Here is a 22,319-nt window from a genome sequence, read left to right on the forward strand (position 1 = left end):
ACTATATTGATAGTACCCCAGAATTATAATTTCTCTTTTGATTTTAAGAAACTGCTATATATGTTGAACTGGTTCTTGAAGGAATATAAAAAAATATCTTTAGCACATGGCCTATTTTTCTTAATAGATGATACTTAATACAATATATTTGGGGTAATTTGTCCTAATAAGACAGAAAATTCTAATAGGTAGGAAGTTTTCTTTGAGTGTGAGATGATAAATTCTGATTACTTTGAAAGCTAATAAGTTTTGAATTAATGCACAGAGGTCAAAATGTTTAAGATCTTGTGGAGTCTCCTATTGACTTTTTCTGGAAGTCAAGCCTCAAGACCCTTGGCTCAAAGAAATACTGAATTTGCAGTGGATCTTTATCAAGCTATTTGTTCATCTCAGAAGGACAACATTATATTTTCCCCACTTGGAACAACTTTGATTCTTGGAATGGTACAACTGGGAGCAAAAGGAAAAGCATACCAGCAGATAAGACAAACTTTAAAAGTTCAGGAAAACTCAACTGGTAAGATTCTTACATCTGATTATTGTACTGGATAAGATGTGGCCCAATTTATTTTTAAAATATTAGAGAAAAGTTCATGATCATATAACTTTAACAAATAAAAATGTTGTAAAAAGTATAAAATTATAATAAAATGGGGAATTATAATGTAAACAATATCCATTCATTTATAATTGTTTCCTAATAAAAACATTACCAAAATAATTTATTAAGAAATTAATTCCATACAGATATAAAATTGTGAGTATATCTGTATATTTTATTCTGCCCTGTTTTAGATAGTTTTAATTAATTGAGAATAAATTTTGTGTATGTGTGTGTTTGTGTATATGCTTATATAGATCCATATGTGTCTATATATACATAAATACTCTTCCATTATCACTTACTATGATGTGATCATTTTCTCATAGCATGCAACTGCTTCAGAATATAATTTTTTATTGTTGCCTTTTATTGCCTCTTAAAGACATATCATTACTTCTTTAACCCTTCTTCATTAGGTTGTTTCCAATACTTCTATAAAAATGCTTCATGAGCATCCTCACCCAGAAATCTTTGTGTTTATCTCTATCTCATTAGCTTTTTCAAATTAGTTTTCTAAGTAAAATTTAACCTTTGCACTTAAATGAGACCAAGAAAAAACTTGAGTGTATACATTTTAAAAGTTTCTTTGGTTAATACTTTTTTTAAAGAAAAATTGGAAACACACACACACACGAAACACCTTTCAGAGGCCTTTGTGCATGTGAGTGGTTTTTGTTTTGTAGTCTCCAAAGGTTTATCTGCATTAGCGTACTGAAACTTTAGTGCTGGCACCCCATTTCCCTGGCTACCCTGTAATAATTATTTCTGTAATAATCCTAATTTTAAACTTTTACATCTCTGTCAGATAATATGACATGAACATCAGAGGAAACACCTGGGTTTTTGATTTGGGACTTTATTCACCACAACTAATTTCAGTATATTGCCTTAGCATGGAACAGTTCTATTTAGGAATTTGTTTTTTCTTCTTTACAAGATTTTATTTACATAATTTTAAACAAAGGGAATGTTATGTGAAAAAAGAAGTTTGTGTGAGTAAAGTTAATTGCAAGAGTTTTCCTTTGTGAATAATGTAAAAGGAAGCCACAATGTTTCAGATTTAGTCTTGGCTGTCTATATTAATTTCAGCAAATCCCACTACACAGTCCCAGAAACATTTGAAACACATGATACTTTGGAAGGTTAATAGAACATTTATGAAGATATGTAAAGTTGATTCCATGAGGAACTAGCAAATTAGAGCCTCCAAAAATCTAAATTACTTTAAATGGGTTTAATCTTACAGAGAAACACAGATGTTCTAACAACTCAGAACTGTGAATGTGATAATAATTATAGTAATAATAATGGCACTATAAAACACATATATGTATATATATTAGCTGTCACTGTTTTATATGCTTGATCTACATGGTCTTATTTAATTTCACAATTACTCTGAGAGGTAGACATAACACTGATGGACACCAAGGCAAAGGAATGTTAGGTAACTTGCCCAGAACTAATTCCAGAAATGATTCAGTGAGGTTATAGATCATAAGAACAATAATAAAAATTCCTGTATTTTTTGGAAGAATATTGATAGACAATTAAGCATTAACATTTTAACACATAATAAGATGCACCAAACTTGTTTTCTATGATGTTTGTTAAGGAAGAGAGGGGTCACTGATGGAAGAAAGCTGCAAAAAGAAAAGGCAGACCAGCCCCAAAGGGTAAAGATTTGAAAAATAAAAAGGAGTAAAGAAAAAAGAGACAGAATCAAGGAGGAAGCAGTGAGAGTGCAAGAAGGTGGATAAAATATCTATGGGGTCTGGAGAAAGAAGAACAAAATGGCACTAAAGACAGGAGGAAGAGTGTGACGCATAGGAAGGCAGTGCCTGGAACAGCCATATTGGAACCCAAGGCAGAAAGAAATATCACAAATAATGATCCTGTCTTTATTTACAGTTGTTATTATTTTGTTCATCATGAATTTATTTAAATCAATACTAATTTTAAGCTATATATTACAATAAGATATTATTTATCTTGATTATTGAGTTTGTTGGCATCTCCTTCAATTTGATTCTCAAGGAAAGTGTCTCATCGACTCATCTTAGCCCTGGCCCTGCCTTTCATTCCCAGTGATTATCAAAAGGTGCACTCTGTTGAATCAGTCTATAGTTTACTTTTTATGCTGCAATCTGTTTCACATGAGCACCCCACTTATTCTACAGATGGGCATCCACCCCCACGGGGACTCTCAGTGTCCTTGGTTCTCCTTTCCCCCATTGCCAAGACATCTGCCCAGAATTTACCTTCCCCGTTTTACTGAACCTCTGATAAGGCTGAAGTTTTCTCTGCCTGTAATAATTTTGCTTACTAATCAAAGACTAACATGAAGGTGCTTCTTTCTTACAAGAGCGTTATGGAACCAGACGTAGGCATGAATTCCTGACTCAGCTCTGCAGTCAAATGACCTTGGGACTTGGCACCTCTCAAGTTTCTGTATCTCTCTGGATTTTAGATTTCTCACTATAAAAATAGGACTTTGGATGAGACGATTTATATGGCCCTTTTGGCTAAAACAATCTATAATCCCATAACCCTCTTTGTTTTCATCTTTGGATCTGTCACATTGCATTCACAATTGGCCTCTGGGCCTTTCATAGCAAGAGAAGTAAACATGTACTAAAGTTTAGAACATTTTCTGGAGGTCTGGTACAATCAAACTAAAAATCATATTCACCCTATGGCTTGTAGGTTTTCCATGGCTCTATTTTAGGAAATTAAACTTGTTTTCATAACTTATTAGGAGCCATGCATATGTATTCTTTTTTTTTTCTATGCTGAAAGAGGTTATTAAACTGTAAATTAAGTCAAATTTGTACGGCAGATAACTTTACATTCTCCTCCAAACTTGTGCTACTTGGTGACAGTTTTTTTATTGACTTCTGAGTCCAGTGATTTATCAAAGGGCAGCTGACTGTTTGTCACACAGTCTTGGACCTTAAGTACATGACATAAATCTAGTTGCTCTGACAAATGAGCTGGAAGTATTTTTTCTTCCCTTCTCCTTTTTCCCCCATGCCTTTAAAGATGAAGAACAAGTTCCTGAAGACTGGTTTCAAATTTTGTCACTTTATTTCTGAACTTACTTAATTCTTTTAGAGAAGCTCTCATGCCTTCCCTCAGGAAGTCTTTTTAGTAGCCTCCTGGCTATTGAGACATTTTTCTTGGCTTGAAATAACAAGAAATGATTGCATCTGAAATCACTGCATAAACAAGGAAAATCGATGAACTTTCTTCCCTTCTTTATGTAAGGAATTCCAGGGTTGTAAAGAATTACCCAAATTCTTCAGATGAAGTTTTCATATCTAAAATCTTTTATGTCTGTGTCTGTGTTCATGAATGGGGAATTATAGTTTGAAATATAATGTACTATACTTTCCAGAGCCCCCTGTGTGGTTGCATAGGCTGTACCTACACAAGAGAGCAGGAAAAAGAGGCGAGTAGGGACTGAAATGTAGCCTTCCCTCAGCTGGACAAGATAAGAGGCCATGGGGTTATAGCCCCCCAGGAAAGACATCTGTTCTTACTTACACAAAGATGCCCTATGGGCTGATAAATTGTTTACATACACACACACACACACACACACACACACACACACACACACACACACACACGCCCGACACTGAGAAGTTTTTCTCAGCAATAATTTTTAAATCTCTTTATTCAATGGGCATTCTTACAATGATAAACTATCTATGTTTCTTCAATAGAAACTAATTATATATACCCAACTTTAACATTATAAAAGTGGTATTTTCAGTATTTAACTAAAAAAATATATAACAAAGGCCCTGAATTAGCCTTTGATTTGAAATACAGTTCCCAGACGACATGATTGAGTTTCAGGATTAAGGCAGAAGGAAATAAAAAAATATTGGGACCCTTTGGTAATGAAGAGGAAGCCACTGAGCAAAAATCACAGAATACTCTCATAGGCACATGCACCTTCCTGACAACACTGTGGTCAGGATGATCCAAGGATAAATAAATAATAGGCCAGTGGTGAGTCTTAGCTAATTCTGATGGACTCATTTGGCTAGTTGTTATAGTTGGGATGGTTAAAAGTTTTTATTGTTCATGTAGAATACCAAAGTATACAGATTCATGAACCTGAAGAAACAGGCAATTCTGATTATTATACAACTCTAGAGATGGTTATAGGGGTTGCTTAGTAAATTTCAAATCTTGGACAGGTATAGTTGTTCATAAGGGAGTAATTCTTAAGCTGAAATAAAAGTAATATTGAAGAGAATTCTAATAACTGTCATACCCCCTCCATCAGCATCCATTAGCATTCCCCTTTCATAAATGTCGCATATTATGCAAAAAATGAGATTCTAAAGATAAATTTCCAACAACTAAAAATAAGCTAAATTTGACTATAAAGAGAGAGTTCCCTTCAGACTATTAAATGTGTATTCTTGTTTTACATAAATTTTAAATTTACACAGGCATTCTATTTTTTACTAATAAGAGCTGATTTCTCTAAAAAAGGCATATTCTAGGAGATAAATGCTTAAAATATTTATACTAAATTAGAAAGGATTATTAGTTATACTAAATTAGAAAGGATTATTAGAAAGGGTGCAAAAAGTAGTTATATGAATCAGATTGCTCAGAAGCAAAGCTGAAAAGCTGTTGTTTTTATGTTTTCAATATGTCAGTATACATTGTAATTATTTTTTAGGAGAAGAATTTTCCGCACTGAAGTCATTTTTCTCTGCCATCTCAAAGAAAAAACAAGAATTTACATTTAATCTTGCCAATGCCCTCTACCTTCAAGAAGGATTCACTGTGAAAGAACAGTATCTCCATGGCAACGAGAAATTTTTTCAGAGTGCCATAAAACTGGTGGACTTTCAGAATGCAAAGGCTTGTGCAGAGACAATAAGTGCCTGGGTAGAAAGCAAAACAGATGGTAAAGTTTCCCATTTTCGTAAAATCATTATTTGACATTGTATTCATGGGTTTTAATATCTTAAAGTAAACAAAGGTTGAATATTTTTTTACTAAACTGTCCCAGAGGGGCAAATCTCCTATTTCTCTTCCCTGCTATTCAAATTAATACTCAATTGTAAAACTGAGAGAGAAATTGTGAGCTGCTTTGAAAAGTACACAGATACTTTTTTTTAAAAAGACACCCATTTGTGGAATTCTTAATGGAATAATTTTAATCATAATTTTTGTTAAAGTATAGATTTTTAAAGTGTGACAACAGGAATAATATTTTTGTCCAGATATTAGATCTGTCAATCCTAAATGCTCCCCCCACCCATATACTATAAATAACTAATATATCTTCATTGGATGTGTTAATATTTAATAATAAATGTTTGTAGTCCTATTATAAACATGGTAATCTTAACTTTAAATTAAATACAAGCTAGCAAAAATTCCAAAGGGTCTATGACGTGGCACAGTAAAAAAACACAAGTTTAAAGTTATATATATATGAGTTCAAGTTTTAACAGGTTCTAAGCTAGGTCTCATTTAAAATGAGGATGTTATTAAAAATTCAGGATTATTGTATGTGTAATGACAAGTATACATCTGGTCCTCAAATTACAATAGTGTGTTTCTTTGCTTATTTATTCCGCTATAAAAATTGTGATAGTGTAAGATGCTGCTATATTCTTTATGGGAAGGCTCATTTAGGGAACCATAAGTTGAAAACATGAGATGGGTGTGGTGAGCTGTGTCCACATTCCTAGGCAGCTCCATGGCACCCAATCATGCTTTTGTCTCATAACTTTAAAATATTCACTTCTGGTTTTTTAGAAAGAAAATCATTCTGGCAGCTCCATACTTGTCTCTTTCAATGGTCAGTGACTGTAGCTGCAAGAGTAGAAGGTTGAGTGTACCATTAACTTAGTAATTCTGATTGACCTACTGGAGGACTTTGAAATAAACTGAAAATACCAGTGGCTATGCAGGAAGGGATACTGAGTTTTTGTTCTTTTTGTCTGCAAAGCCATTTACAGAAATAATCTCGCTAAAGAGAGTTGATTACTAGGTCAGTTCAAATTTGCCTAAGATAATCTGTATCTCCTGTTTCCCAGTGAAATCCCGTTTGTGCCCATTTCTAAGTAAAATTATTTAATAGTGCTCCTCTTTACCTTCCAAATTGCTATGTTTAGGTAAGAAGCACCCTATTCACAATTGATCTGCAAAATAAATATTTGTTTTAATTCAGTTAAAGCATTTCCACTGAGTTATTGCATATTTCTTCCTGCCTCCTCATCCACCCCCTTTACAGGAAAAATTAAAGGCATGTTTTCAGGGGAAGAATTTGGCCCTCTGACTCGGCTTATCCTGGTGAATGCTATTTATTTCAAGGGGGATTGGAAACAGAAATTCAGAAAAGAGGCCACAGAGCTGATGAATTTCACTAAGAAAGATGGTGCAACTGTCAAAATTCCAATGATGAAGGCTCTTTTGAGAACAAAATATGGTAATACTAGAGGCCCGGTGTACGAAATTCATGCACAGGGGTGAGGGGGTCCCTCAGCCTGGCCTGCACCCTCTCCAATCCGGGATCCCTCTCATAATCCGGAACCACTGGCTCCTAACTGCTCACCTGCCTGCCTGCCTGATGCCCCTAACTGCTCTTCCCTCCTGGCCTGATCCCCCTAACTGCCTATTTGATCTCCGCTGCTGGCATGATTTCCCACTGCCTATCTGCTTCCCCCTCCTGGCCTGATTCCCCTAGCTGACTATCTGCTCTTCCCTCAAGGCCTGATCGCTCTAACTGTCTATCTGCTTTCCCCTCATGGCCTAATCACCCAAACTGCCTATCTGTTCTCCCTTCCTCTCCGCACGTAGACATGCTGAGACCCCTGGCACAGGCGTGCTGAGAGCTCTCCGCCAGGGCCCTGCCCCCATCCTGATTGGTTATTACGTGGTGGCATCCCAGACAATTTGCATATTCCTCTGTTATTAGTATAGATGGGGAATCACACTCTAAAGCATGACTTTGGGAATTGCTAAGTGTATTGCATATTTTATCTTCTCTATTGCAGGTTATTTTTCAGAATCCTCCGTGAAGTACCAGGTTTTGGAATTACCTTATAAAGATGATGAGTTCAGTTTAATCATTATACTTCCTGCAGAAGAGGTGAACATAGAAGACATGGAAAAACAAATTACTGCCAATCTAATCTTGAAATGGTTCTCTGAGATGCAAGAAGAGGAAGTGGAAATAAGCCTCCCTAGGTTGGTAATATTTTATTATTCTGGTTCTTATGTTTTCACTTATGGAGGAATTTGAATTCAGTCAGTCAGCTCAGTGATAATAAATGCTTGGAAAGGCTATAGACAGAAGTGCAAAGGAAGATGCAAGTGGAAGTATTACTCCATGTTATGGATACAAAGGTAGGTCTGCACATTGCCAGTATTGCTTTGCCATGAGCAGGACGGTGTTTAAGTGCCCCAATATTCTCTCAAAGGGATGAAGAAATATAACTCTTCAAACTAGAATGCTAGGATTAAAAGAAATTATTATTCTTTGGTCATACAAAGTTATTTTTTCTCATTTTTTTATGATTAGAATTTAAAATATTTATCTTCTATTATGTTTAAGAAAAAATAAAACACCTAAACACTTAGGATACTATATAGTTAAAACATATGCTAAATCACCTTTGACAGATAATGCTCTAACAGTCATTGAGTTATACATAGACTCCTAGGTCAGTTTTAGATAGTCAATACAAAATGGAAATTGCAAAGGCATGCTCAGTAAGCAATAATCCTGTATAATAAAAGCATAGTATACAAATTGTCCCCTTGACTGGGAGTTCATCTGGGAGTTTGACCAGGGGGAGGGGCCAGCTGGGGAAGGGAGGGAGGCCCTGGCAGTGGTAGGTGGCCGGGGGAAGGAGGGAGTACCTGGCTGGCAGCTAGCAGCTGCTAGGGACCCTACTAGTGCACGAATTTTATGCACTGGGCCTCTAGTGTCTTAATATTATACTTCTAGGAGACAGGAGAGATTTCAGAGATAAGATGTGCCCAAATTAATTTATACTCTATCTGAATTTTTAAAGAAACAGGCATCTAATAGATAATATCCTGTCCTTTTATTTCTAACTAGGGGCCCAGTGCACGAATTCATGCACCTTGAAAGGAACTGTGGGCCATGAGGCTGTGGTGGGCACAGGGGCAGGTCTTGGCCCATCCCGTCCGCCCCCACCTGGCCCCTCTCGCCGTGGTCCTGGGTCCCCTGTCTACCAGCAGCCCCGCTCCTGCCACCGCTGCTGATGGTGTGGAGCAATTGGGGCTGGTTCCGTCAGCAGGTGTGAGCAGAGGCTGCTGCCCAAATCACCCCGCAGGAGCAGGGGGAGGTTGAGAAGCCCTCAGGGGTGGTCGGGGCTGGCAGCTGCTGCTTGCATGTGCTGATGGCGCTGAGTGATTGGGACTGATGCCAGCCACTAGCAGCAGGTGCAAGTGGCAGTTCTGGCACTGGCAGTGGGTGCAAGAGGCGGCTGCCAGCCCCAATCGCCCCTCAGGAGCAGGGGGAGGTGGAGAAGCCCTCAGGGGCAATCAGAGCCAGCATCTGCCGCTTGCATCTGCTGACACTGCCGAGCATTTGGGGCCAGCGCAGGGTGCCGGCAGCAGGTGCAAGTGGCAGCTCCAGCACTGGCAGCGGGTGTGAGCGGGGCCAGCACCGGCAGCAGATGTGAGGCCAGGTGGGATGGTGGCACACCGGTGCAAAGAATTTTCAGTAACTAGCAGAGGCTTGCCCCGATGACAGCGACTAGCACCCAGCCTTGGTCTGGCACCCCTGCTCACCTGCTTCACCATCCCGTTGTGGCCGATGCCCACCATGTTCTGCACTCTGCCACCTGAGGCCAATGCCCACCATGTTCTGGACGCACCCCCTGGTCAGTGAACTTCATAGCAACTGGTTGTTTGGTTATTCAGTTGTTCGGTTGTTCTGCCGTTCAGTCTATTTGCATATTAGGGTTTTATATAGATAGATTTTTTTCTTCACACTCATCAAGGCTTGCGTGGTCTGTGTGCCCTGCTTTCTGCCCTTGGTCTCTTAAACCTCATGGCTTTTCTCTTCTTTTCCACTTAGTCAAGGTCCACCCAGTTATTTCAACCATTTTCTCACCAATCATTTTTAGTGTTTTTGTCCTCAGGTCTTTGCTGCTCTCTAATTCTCTCCCCAACCACTCTCAATCCTGAATCCACTAAAAAACCACTCCTGCTGCTCAGCTACTGATTTTGTTTAGAAAAACCCAGAAAGCAGTCACTTCTGGCCTCACCAAGGCTGGAACTTGGGACTCCACATTTATAAGTCTTTTCTTTTCTAACACCCACACCACACCAAAATTTTACCACTATTCTCCATACACTACTTTATGTGATTTCTTTTACAAGCAACATATGTCTCAACTTCCTGTTTTTTAAAGAAAACAGATCATCATACAAACTCACCTCTCTACCCTTTACCTCAAAATAGGTATGTCTTTGCTAATCATATCTTCTTCTATCTTTTATAATGTCCTGGAGAAAGACATAGCCCATTTTCTCATCCTAACTCTGGGCTCTTGATCCAAATATTATTAACTATTCTGCTTTTCTTGAAAATCTTTTTTTAACCCCTGTGGCACTATTCTATTTATTTTTCTCTCTCTGTAAAACTTTCTTGCTCCTTATCTTACCCCTTTTTCTTTCTGCTCTTAAAGAATGTTTATCTGAGTTTTATTTTTAATGTTTTTCTCTTCTTACTCTTTTTTATTTGTCCTTTATTATCATGTCTCTAAAATATGAATTTCTCTCTCCAACCTCTCTTCTGATTCCCTATACAGGCTCAGTAAATACTTTTGAGTAGACTGACAATTTTATATTTTATTACTCAGTGCTGTGGTACTTTTTTATCTGAATGGATGCATTATGGTTTAAAACTAATGAAGATTTAGATAAAAATGAAACAATTTAATCAGATATGTTTGCTTGTAACAAATTATCACAAATGAGATGGCTTAAAACAACAGAAATTTATTCTCTCACAGTTCTGGAGATTAGAAGGCCAACATCAAGGGCCATGCTCTCTCTGAAACTCTGTGCAATCCTTCCTTGCTTCTCAGCTTCTGGTGATGATCCATTATCTTTGATGTTGTTCTGCTTACAGATGCCTGTCATCATGTGGTTATCCCTCTTCCTGTGGCATTATCCTTTCTTATAAAGACTCCAGTCATAATAGACTAAGGGCCTTCTCTATTCCAGTCTGATACAACCTAACTAATTGCATCTGCAATGGCCCTATTTCCAAATGAGCTCACATTGTAAGGTGCTAGGGATTAGAGATTCAACATATAAAGAGGGGACACAGTTCCACCCATAACACCAATTACTAGTATAATAAATTCTGTTATTCTGAGTCAAAATAAAGCCTCTTTGGTAGCAAAATGTAGTAAATGCTAAAGAGAGAAAAGTTAATCTATAAATACTTGTATATAAACAATAGTAGAAAGGAGCATGTGAGTGACTAGTTAACGTTTAAAAAATACTTCTTTCACTTTTTGATGTATACTAGTTAAGAATCAAGAGCAACAAGATAGAGTATAGTCTAAAAAAATACTAGGGTATTTTCTAGTGTTTATTATGTATAACATACCGGATATCTAATTGTGGACATTATTCTGCAATTGGATAGCAGCTAAAATAATCATCTTTCTTTGTCTAAATGTAATATGGGATCCTATAAACATTAATAGTCAAATTTCCTAGGTTGAAGAGTCTAACATACATTTGAGTTATGTCGGATTCTTCTCTGTATGTGTTTTTATGATTATGTGTATGGGCAAAAGTGATCATTTAATACATGTAAGTAAGGTAAATAAACAAGTAACTTTTATCTACATAGTAGTTTAACTTTGTAAAATATTTAGCATTTATATTTTAACTAGGGGCCCAGTGCACGAATTCGTGCACCTTGAAAGGAACTGTGGGCCACGAGGCTGCGATGGGCCCATCCTCTGCCTCCACCGCCCGGCCCCTCTTGCAGTGGCCCCTGGTCCCCTGTCTGCTGGCAGCCCCGCTCCCACCACTGCTGCCACTCCCATGCACTGACAGCGCTGGCCCTGCTCACACCTGCTGATGGCGTGGGGCAATTGGGGCTGGCGCCATCAGCCAGTGTGAGTGGTGGCTGCTGCCCTGATTGCCCCTCAGGAGCAAGGGGAGGTGGAGAAGCCCTCAAGGATGATTGGGGCCAGCAGTCACCACTCACACACGTTGACGGCACCGAGCAATCTGGACTGGCGCCAGGTGCCGGCAGCAGGTGTGAGCGCTGGGTGGGACTGCTGCATGTGGGAGCAACCACCAGAGGCTCAGTAACCACCAGAGGCTCACCCAGATGACAGCGATCGGTGCCCCGTCTTGGTTTGGCATCCCCACTCACCTGCTCCACCATCCCACCACTGCCAACGCCTGCCATGTTCTGCTCTCTGCCGCCTGCTGTTGATGCCCACCATGTTCTGCAAGCATCCCCTGGTAGTCAGCACACGTCATAGCGACTGGTTGTTTGGTTGTTCTGCTGTTAGGTCTATTTGCATATTACTCTTTTATTATATATGATACATAATGCTGTGGTTTTATAGTCTGACTTGGTTATATCTTGCATTTCAGAGATAAGGAAATCTAGTCATTCAAAAAATAAATTGATTGACATTCGACTAAATGTTAGGAGATGGGATAAGTTCCCATGCTTGTTGGCTTACAGCCTTATAGTCTTATTATTCTGCTACTTGTTAGAAACTTTATCTCCTGTCCAGAAGCACAGATTAATTGGGACAGCACTCTAGACAAGGAACTAGGACAGATGCAAAGTGATAGACATGTTGCCTTTCAACAAGATGATAGATGGAGTCGTGAAGGATTTGCATGAGAAATTTACTAACAATATGCAACAATGCACAGTAAATTCTAAAAGAAATGGTATAATCAATAAGCACTATGAGGTTTATTAAAAAGGAGAGAGAAGCGGGGAGAAGAAGCACTAGAAACTGGAATTGTAAACAAAAGCTTCATGAAAGAGGAAGAACTTGAGCTGGGCTTTAGAAGAATCAATATGGGTAAGTCCTGTATGTAATGGGGAGTTACTGAAAATTTCCAAGTAAGATAATGGAGTAGTAAGGCAGTGTTTTAGAGGAATAGTCTTTGTTCATGCTGAATAGCTTGTCTGAACTCTTTCCCAACTCTCTACTGCCCCTACCTCCATATTTCTGGATCACTACTATGTGTCCTTAACACAAAGTTTGAGTTTTTGAAAGCTTTTTTGATCTCTTCATGCAAGATCCCACAGCATCTTCCTTTCTCCCTGCTGGGAAAAGTTCTCCCTGTTCCTTGTGTTTATTTCTGCATAGTAGTTATATTAAAATTATTTGTTTGTCTTCCTCACTGGACTGTAAACTTTTTGAGGTCAGGAGCTATGAATATTTTCTTTCTGTGACCCCAGCACAGAGTATACATTTGAAAAATAGAAGCTGTTAAAATGAACGCATGTTGCTTTAATCTGAATAGTAGTTATGTTCAGGATACAGTAAAGAGGTAGAGACTGAAGCCCAAAAGATCAGTAAAAAACCTACTGCAATGATTTGGGAACTGATTAATGAATGTTTAAGGGTGAAGCTTCACTGGGATTAGTAAGGAACTGGTGGAGAGGAAAGACACTGGAGTGTGTGACTAACTAGATATGGGTAAGAAAGAATGTGTTGAGTTTCCAAGCTTGACTTACTAGGAAAATGAGAGGACTATGACTTCTTGTTCTTTTGTAGCAGTCTTTAACTGGGCACCATGGACTTCTGGAGAGCTCTGGAGTAGACTTTAGAGAGTCCTTAAAGACCTTGAAATTATTAGCAATTATATGCATATACAGTCATATATGTATTTCCTTGGGAGAAGCTTCATAGTTGTCATTGAATTTTTGACAGTCCAGTTATCTAAATTTGTCAAATACTATATATAGTTCTTTCAAAAGTATAGCAGAAACTAAACAATAGTAATACTATTTATGAGAGGTATTTTTAAAAAAACATTTACTGATGTGGCATCTCACAGTATCTTTTCTCAACTGTTGAAACTAGTTCATGGAAAATAGAACATAACATTGAAGACCAAGAGTTCTGAAACCTTCTTTTTTTTAATATATATTTTATTGATTCTTTACAGAGAGAAAAGGAGAGAGATAGAGAGTTAGAAACATCGATGAGAGAGAAACATCGATCAGCTGCCTCCTGCACACCCCCTACCGGGGATGTGCCCGCAACCAAGGTACATGCCCCTGACTGGAATCAAACCTGGGACCCTTCAGTCCGCAGGCTGACGCTCCATCCACTAAGCCAAACCAGCTAGGGCTGAAACCCTCTAACTAAATAAATTTAATTACCTTACCTAATCTTTTTTATTATTAAAAGAGATAATGATAATATATTCTTTTTAAGGTTGATGTTAGAATTATCTATAGTAATAAAAGCATAATATGCTAATTAGACCGGACAGCCAAATGACCTTTCGGACGTCCTTCTGGACGACCTTCTGAATGAAGCCGGGGCTGTGAGGGCTGAGCCTCTTGCACAAATTTCATGCATCGGGCCTCTAGTATAAGATAATGTGTAAAAAATGTTAGTACTCATTATTATCTCTTATTGTTTTTATTGTTATTCTCACTCAATTTTAACATTTATAGAGCATCTATTGCAGTGTCAACATTGTTCAAAATGCTTCTCCTTTTACCATATCTCATTCATTCCCCACAATAAATTGGATAGAGATCTATTTTGATATTCAGGTTATAGATAAGGTACACCCCTTGCCTGTGGAGACATAGCTAACAAATGGCAGAGCCAAAATTGCAAGAGTCAGAAAACAAGTGTAATGTGAGGCAACCATGAGGGAGAGAACAGAACAGAGCAAATGATCACTGGTAGAATGAGCAACAAGATAAAAGATGTGGAGCAGTAGTGCAAGGATACTTTTAAAAAGAGGGAATTCTTACCATAGGACATGAAGTATCATACTCTTGCTGAGCTATAAATCAGTCCCAGATGTGGCCAGCTGTGGATCTGTAAGATGGTGAATGTAAATTGTGTGTGGGTGAGAGAAAGTGAACTCAGGGAAAATGAGGCTGGATATGAGAATAGATATCTCATGACCAGCTGCAGTAGTGATTACAAAATGTTCATTTACTTTAAACTATTGGACAGGGATACAAATTGGAATTGCAAGTCTACATTAAACTTTGTCCAGATATGTTTTATATGTAATGGAAAGTATTTTTAATTCAACCCTGAGACTAATAGAGTATTTCACACACACATACACGCGCGCGCGCGCGCACACACACACACACACACACACACACACACACACACACACCCTTCAAGGTAATTGGTTAGAAAGGGACCAGAAACTATTATGTACTAACACAGTAGTCCAGGATCACCATTGTCAAGGATTGTGCTAAATTTTTATCCTTGGGTGCAGCTTTAAATTTTGGGTTGTTTGATTCTAAGACTGAACATTCCAAGGATGAATCAAGTCCACTGTATCAAAGCTGGGCTTCCAAATAATAAGGATAGCGATGGCAAAGGAGACCCAACCAAGACTTTTTTCATTAAACAAGAGTCCCGGGCATAAAGCTTTATATGAAAAGGAAAGCACCACACCAATCCACAGTAGGGCCTGTAGACAGGAGTAAATCCATCTCAAAACAGAAATTCTCACGTGCTTTTTTCTCTTTTCTGCAGCTTTTACCTGGGTAAGACCCCTTGAAGCACAATGATTGCATTTGGCAGTCAATTTCTGTCTTGTAAGCAAACAGATATTGCTTATGTATGCTAAAACATTCATTTCACGATTATTTAGTTTTTGATTGTCTATCTAGTCTTTTGGCCATTCTTTTACTTTAGCTATATTCTTTTGACAAGTTTATAGGAAGATCAAGGAAAAGAAAAAAAGAAACCACATGCACAATTTACTACATATATGTATAAATTATGATTTTGAATTATATATATTTTTAGAAGGCAATGGGAGTTATCACATTAGTTTTGACTTGGAATGGACCTGAGTTTGATATACCTCTGTCTCCTATCCTGACCTTGAACCTGAAAATCAATCTTCTCAAACCTTCACTTTTTCTGTATGTTAATAGGAATAATAATGGGAATAATAATGCTAACTTCCTGGGGTTTATGTGAAGATTAAAAACTATAAACTATATTAATAGAAGTGCTACTTTACATATGGCTATTCATGGCTCTAATAATTATGGATAGTTAGAAATTGGTTGTAGATTAAATGGTTAAGTGGGTTTCTATTGCTGTAGGTTTCATCGGACTATATTATGAGCAGAACTGTTACTTAAATGACTCAGGTGATAATTAGGCATTTTTTGAATTTGTAATATGTCTTGCAGTACTTGTGTTATTATCCAAAAAAACCCCAGTCAATTTATAGGTGGAACATTTATTCTCTGCCTTTTAGAAGCACATACTCCATTCAATTTAAAAATAGAGTGTGATAATGAAGCAAAACAAAACAAACAAACCTTCAAAACCATTATCCTGCATATTATCTTTCTTGGAAGTTCAGAGAAAGAAGTTGGTATAAAAGAAGCTGTTTTCATTATCAGTAAATTCGAATGTGCCTGTTGTGTCCATTGCCAGTTAGCTAGGGTTTTGTATGAGTTAACATCTTCCAAAAGTGCACAATATTTTACCAAAAATAATTTTGGGCTAGTACATTTCTGCCCAGCATATTCATTGTTTTAAAAATTTATAATTAGGAAGCTTGTTTGTTTAGTATTTGGCAATTAAAACAATGATCTAGTTAGACTGATTGCCCAAATTAATTTCTAGCCCCAGATGTGGGCCTACCTGTTAGCTAAGCAAGAATTCTGTGCTTGAGCAGTTGTGTCTGTATTCAAACCTGAGAACATGGGCAAATGCTCATCAGGGCACAGACAGAGCAACATGGGCAGGAGTTGTCTGGAAATTAGGTTGATGTAGGAATATACATAGCTCCCTGTTTGAGGACTTCACACTCTTTTCTTTCCTAAAAAAATTTTCCAACCTGGTTTTCAAATGCAAATTGATCCTTTGAGCATCTATAATGTCAGTGAGTATTAGTTATTACTACTATTATTACTAGTGGCCCAGTGCACAGATTCATGCACATTGAAAGGAAAATAATTAGAAGAAATATTTTAATATTGCTATTTTCCCTTTCTCCCTCAGTGCCTGGGAGCCAGGTGGTACCCCTGCCCCCCGCCACCACTTCTGGTTGCCCTCTGCAGGGTGATCCAGCCCCCACCTGGCTCCTGCTCACACCCGCCTTGGCCTCGCGCTGCCCGCTCACCTGCTCCACCATCCTACCATGGTCCCGCTCTCGTCCGGGCCCATCGAGGCCGGCAGCACCGTCATGTTCTGTGCTGCCCCCTGGTGGTCAGCTCACATCATAGCGAGCGGTCAAACTCCCAGTCGAACTCCCAGTCGAGGGGACAATTTGCATATTAGGCTTTTATTAATAGGATTATTATTATTAAAATGCCATTGTGAGCCAAAACCGGTTTGGCTCAGTGGATAGAGCGTCGGCCTGCGGACTGAAGGGTCCCGGGTTCGATTCCGGTCAAGGGCATGTGCCTTGGTTGCGGGCACATCCCCAGTGGGAGGTGTGCAGGAGGCAGCTGGTCGATGTTTCTCTCTCATCGATGTTTCTAGCTCTCTATCCCTCTCCCTTCCTCTCTGTAAAATATCAATAAAATATATTTTTTTAAAAAAATGCCATTGTGAGGTTCAGTGATTGCTGTTGACTTGGAACCATGGCTCTGTGCTTAAGAGAGTCTTTGAGATTCTCTGTGTCAAGTCCCTCTTCACATCAGCTGGGAAAGGTCAGCTGAATCTGGAGTCCTAACTTATGGCCCTGCTTTGGAAGAGAGGCAGGAAAGTTAGAATAGGAAACAAAAGTCTCAAGTTTCAGCCCTCCCCTTCTCCATCTTATCTGGAACATCACAGACAGGACCTTCACAGACCACCTGTTGCCCTGCTTCCTTCTCCCCAATTTCCTATAATTGGGAGGACCAAAAAGAAATTGCTGGAGAGGAGAGACAGGTATGATTCCCGCTGGCAACCAGTTGCAGAAGCAGAGGACCACCCTTGTCCAAGTTTAATAAAGACCTTCTGCCCAGACCCATTGGCTCCCTTCATTCTCTGAGGTCGCCCACTCTCAATTCTCAAGTGTGATCTGTCACTAATAAACTTCCTGTGCTTTTGAATCTTTCTGTCATGCTGGTCAATTCCTTCTTATTCCCTGACAAGGACGTGAATGGGTTGAGGCCTCTCAGGGTACCGCCAGGAATCAGAAGTAGTGGACATTTTTGCTTTCCTCCTATAATGTTTATCTTTTATTTCATTTGGAAGATATTTTGTTCCCTTTCAATGTTTTACACCACATACTGGGCTTATTGAAAAGATATTAGGTGAGTTTACAATGGAAGGAAGTCACCTCAATTATGACAATGGATGGGGAGGAGGATAATAGGTGATTAAGGCCTCTCTGCAGCTCAGTAGCTAACAGTTTTCTCCAAGGATTGTTGGCTCCTGTCCTCCCCTCATCACATCGTGGACATCTGCCAGGAAGAATCTTGGATGGTGTGAAAAACACCTGAGTGTAGATGGTTGCTGGAGGGGAACCCTTAAACATCTAGGGAATGAGCCAAGCAATTGGAAACTTAAAATGCTCACCCTGTTTAGTTAGGTAATTGTTACTCAAAAAGTAGAGTGTTCTCTTCCCCCTCCCTACCAACCATATATCTGGAAAACAAGTTATTAGTAACCCAGAATGGCTGAGTGGAGAGGGGGAAATATGGTGTGTGGAAATGTGAGGAAATGTAACTGGGGTAATGAAAACAAAAGATTTCACAATATAATTTCTTCTAAGTTGTCCACTTTATAGATTAAAAAAAACAATGGGAGTAGCAAATGCAGACAGTGTGTTTTTTTTTTTGTTTGTTTGTTTTTTATAACAGATTTAAAGTGGAACAAAAATTGGACTTCAAAGAAGCTTTGTATTCTTTGAATATAACAGAAATATTTAGTGGTGGCTGTGACCTTTCTGGAATAACAGGTAATATGATAAATAATTTGACAGCATGTTAATATGTTTTCTTAGTAACGATCATAACTGACTGATTTTAATACAAAAAGAGTGCTGGGTCCTAGGAAATAAACACATACACGATGAATAAATGTCATCATCGTGTTGAGTTGTCTGTAAATACTCTATTTTGCATTTAAGTACTTTTCCTTAATGAAAGCCAGAAAGCATTTTAGAATGTTAGATAAGACTTCCAACCATGCTTGTAATGAAACTACATAGGTAAAGTATTATACGGGCTTTTATTTCGGCCCTATTTGGATTTTCTTATTTGAACAATGGGAATTACAACGTTGAGTCTCTCATTTGAGTAGAGCTAATAAAACTCTTATAACCCAATTTTCAAATGTTAATTTGGTAATATCAGAGCCCATGAAACAGGCATTCACAACATGCTGGATGATGAACACAATCTAGAAATTGTAATGCTACAGCTTGTACATTTAGCTTGGGACTGACAAAAAAACTGGGGAGATGGAGTTCTTATGCTAACTTGCACCTGGGAAATTGTTCAGGGTTAAGATGTTCAATTGCACAACAACGCCCAAGACAGTCTTTTAATTTTTTTCATCCTAACAATACCCATTAGTTCAAAAATACAAACACACACACACACAAAGAATGAGGAGGACCAATTAGTCCCAAGTTACTTACCGTCTTTTAAATTCAGTTTTCTATTTTATAAAAAGAGTCCTGATAATATAAGCCTATCTATCTAATGGGCTTTGTATCATGGCAAGGAAATTTTGTATATCCTATATAATAAAAGCCTAATATGCAAATTGACTGAACGAAGGAATGACCGGTGGAATGACTGATCGCTATGATGCGCACTGACCACCAGGGGGCAGATGCTCAACACAGGAGCTGCCCCCAGCCCGCGGGCCCCAGGCCAGCCAAGGCGGGTGCCAGTGGGGCCCACCAATCACCCTGCCAGTCGCCCCACAGATCGGCCCTAATTGGGGCCTAGGACCCTACCCGTGTATGAATATCGTGCACTGGTCCTCTAGTCCTTATATAAATCTCTGGGCTTTGAAGAAGTACTCATTAATTTATTCACTCATCAATTATGTGGGTAAATAAACAAAATGAACTTTCCTGGGGTACACAGGCAACATAGAAGTTCACTGTCACCTACACACATGATTTAGCTACTTGTTCTCACACTTACAGAAAGATCTAACTTCTTTGACAATCTCATCGGCATCAGAAATGAGACAGTCAACATTAAATACTGCAACAGGATGCTATCTGAGTGTGCCTTGGAACACAGCCACTCATCAGCCTGAAATAAAACAAGCCATTTCCCCAGCACCTCTTCATCTTAAACTTTTTTCTCGCTTTTGGAAGCTTACTCGCTGTACCCCAGACATTTCAAACAGCTACTCACACTGCAAATTCCCAGCAATTTGTGAGTTCTATAAAATCTCTTTTTACTGGCAGATTTGTCAAGAAAATACCTCTAAAATGTTTCATAAAAGAATTTATGCAAGAGAACATCTGGAACAGAGAATAAATGCCCAACATTTTCAGCTGTTTCTCTCCTGAGTTACCTATTTGATTTGTTTTAACTACGTTGGTTCTGTCTTATTGCCTGAAATAGACCAACCAGAGCCAAGGATGGCACTATTCCTGGTCATTAGGAAAAGTGTGATTTCCATGCTATCCTTACCTTTTATTTGTGCAATAAGCAATCACTAAAGGCCACAGAGAACTGGCCCAGCACCAGTGCTATGGGATATTTACACAAAAGAGGCACTACCCTGTACTCATGGAGTTCACAAATTTTAGATGAAATGTTTTCAGAGAGTTACTTTGGAAATTTTGAGGTGGCGATTTGACTTCTAACTGTTATTACTTTTTTATGTCATCTTTAGGAACATAGAAGTTACTCCAAAAATGCTAAATAAAAAATACAAGTGGAACAATGGCACAATAATATTTATTTGCACATCTTCTAGCAAAGAAGGTTTTTAATTTTTTAAATTTGATACAGACATGTGGAATTTTTATAGAAAACTAAGGGATAGCATTATTACAAAGATGTAGAAAACACTGAGTTTATGGAGTCCAGATTTCTTATTCTGGCCTATTACCTCTCAGGTCCTGTTCTTTTCCCAAGACTAGGTCTCTCTGTGGTAAGACGGAATACACAAAACCAAGCTGCTTAGTCTAAGAGAGAGTCACTTGGTCTTGTGACATTGTGAAAATGGGTGAAATTCTCTACTCCTCCCCCACCTAGTTTATTTTTTCTGTTGTCCCATTTTTTTAAATTTTCTTTATTGATTAAGGTATTACATATGTGTCCTTATCCTCCCCTTCCCCCCCCTCATGCCCTCACCCTCCTGTTGTCTTTGTCCATTGGTTAGGCTTATATGCAGGCATACAAGTCCTTTGGTTGATCTCTCCGCCTTATCCCCACCCACCCCTACCTTCCCTCTGAGGGTTGAATGTCTGATCAATGCTTCTCTGTCTCTGGATCTGTTTTTGGTCATCAGTTTGGGCTTTGTTGTTGCTATGGGCCCCTAGGTCCTCTGCTCTGTGCTCTCTGTGTGAATCCTGTTGTATTCCAAGCAATCATGGAGAAAAAAATGTGCCTTTTGCCCTAATCGGTTTGGCTCAGTGGATAGAGCGTTGGCCTGCGGACTGAAGGGTCCCAGGTTTGATTCTGGTCTAGGGCATGTACCTTGGTTGCGGGCACATCCCCAGTAGGGAGTGTGCAGGAGGTAGCTGATCGATGTTTCTCTCTCATTGATGTTTCTAACTCTCTATACCTCTCCCTTCCTCTCTGTAAAAAATCAATATATATATTGAGGCCTGGTGCACAACATTGGTGCACTGGGGGGTGGGGGAGTCCCTCAGTCTGGCCTGTGCCTTCTTGCAGTCTGGGACCCCTCGGGGGATGTCCGCCTGCAGGAGCAGGCCTAAGCCTCTGTGAAAGGCGGACATCCCCCAAGGGGTCCTTAGTGCTGCCACAGAGGCGGGAAAGACTCCTGCCACTGCTGCTGCTCTTGCTAGCCATGAGCCCAGCTTCTGGCTGAGCGGCGCACCCCCTGTGGGAGCGTACTGATCACCAGGGGCCAGCTCCTGCATTGAGCATCCGCCCCCTGGTGGTCAGTCGATTTGCATATTAGCCTTTTATTTATATACTAGAGGCCCAGTGCATGAAATTCGTGCACAGGGTGGGGGGTGTCCCTCAGCCCAGCCTGCACCCTCTCCAATCTGGGACCCCTTGAGGGATGTCCGACTGCCCATTTAAGCCCCTAACCGCTTCTTCCTGCCAGCCTGATCACCCCCTAACCATTCCCCTGCCAGCCTGATTGATGCCTAACTGCTCCCCTGCCAGCCTGTTTGCCCCTAACTGACCTCCCCTGCAGGCCTGGTCACCCCTAACTGCCCTCCCCTGAAGGCCTGGTCACCCCTAATTGCTCTCCCCTGCAGGCCTGGGTCCCCCCCCCCCAACTGCCCTCCCCTACAGGCCTGGTCACCCCTAACTGCCCTCCCCTGCAGGCCTGGTCTCCCCCAACTTCCCTCCTCT

General features: G+C 39.5%; 1 protein-coding gene across 1 annotated transcript in view; it reads left to right on the plus strand.

Moving 5' to 3' along the window:
• Positions 1–273: 273 nt before the first annotated feature.
• Positions 274–22,319, plus strand: part of SERPINI2 (serpin family I member 2) — a gene marked incomplete at both ends in the record, with an annotated part of 33,170 nt that continues 11,124 nt past the window's right edge. The window contains 5 exons of the mRNA XM_080656037.1: positions 274–517; positions 5,310–5,540; positions 6,879–7,073; positions 7,642–7,834; positions 18,654–18,751. Of these exons, the coding sequence (XP_080512163.1) occupies positions 274–517; positions 5,310–5,540; positions 6,879–7,073; positions 7,642–7,834; positions 18,654–18,751 (961 nt within the window). The remainder of the gene's footprint in view (positions 518–5,309; positions 5,541–6,878; positions 7,074–7,641; positions 7,835–18,653; positions 18,752–22,319) is intronic.

This window comes from Plecotus auritus, assembly GCF_963455305.1.
Source record: "Plecotus auritus genome assembly, chromosome: 2".
In the NCBI taxonomy this organism is placed as follows: Eukaryota; Metazoa; Chordata; class Mammalia; order Chiroptera; family Vespertilionidae; genus Plecotus; species Plecotus auritus.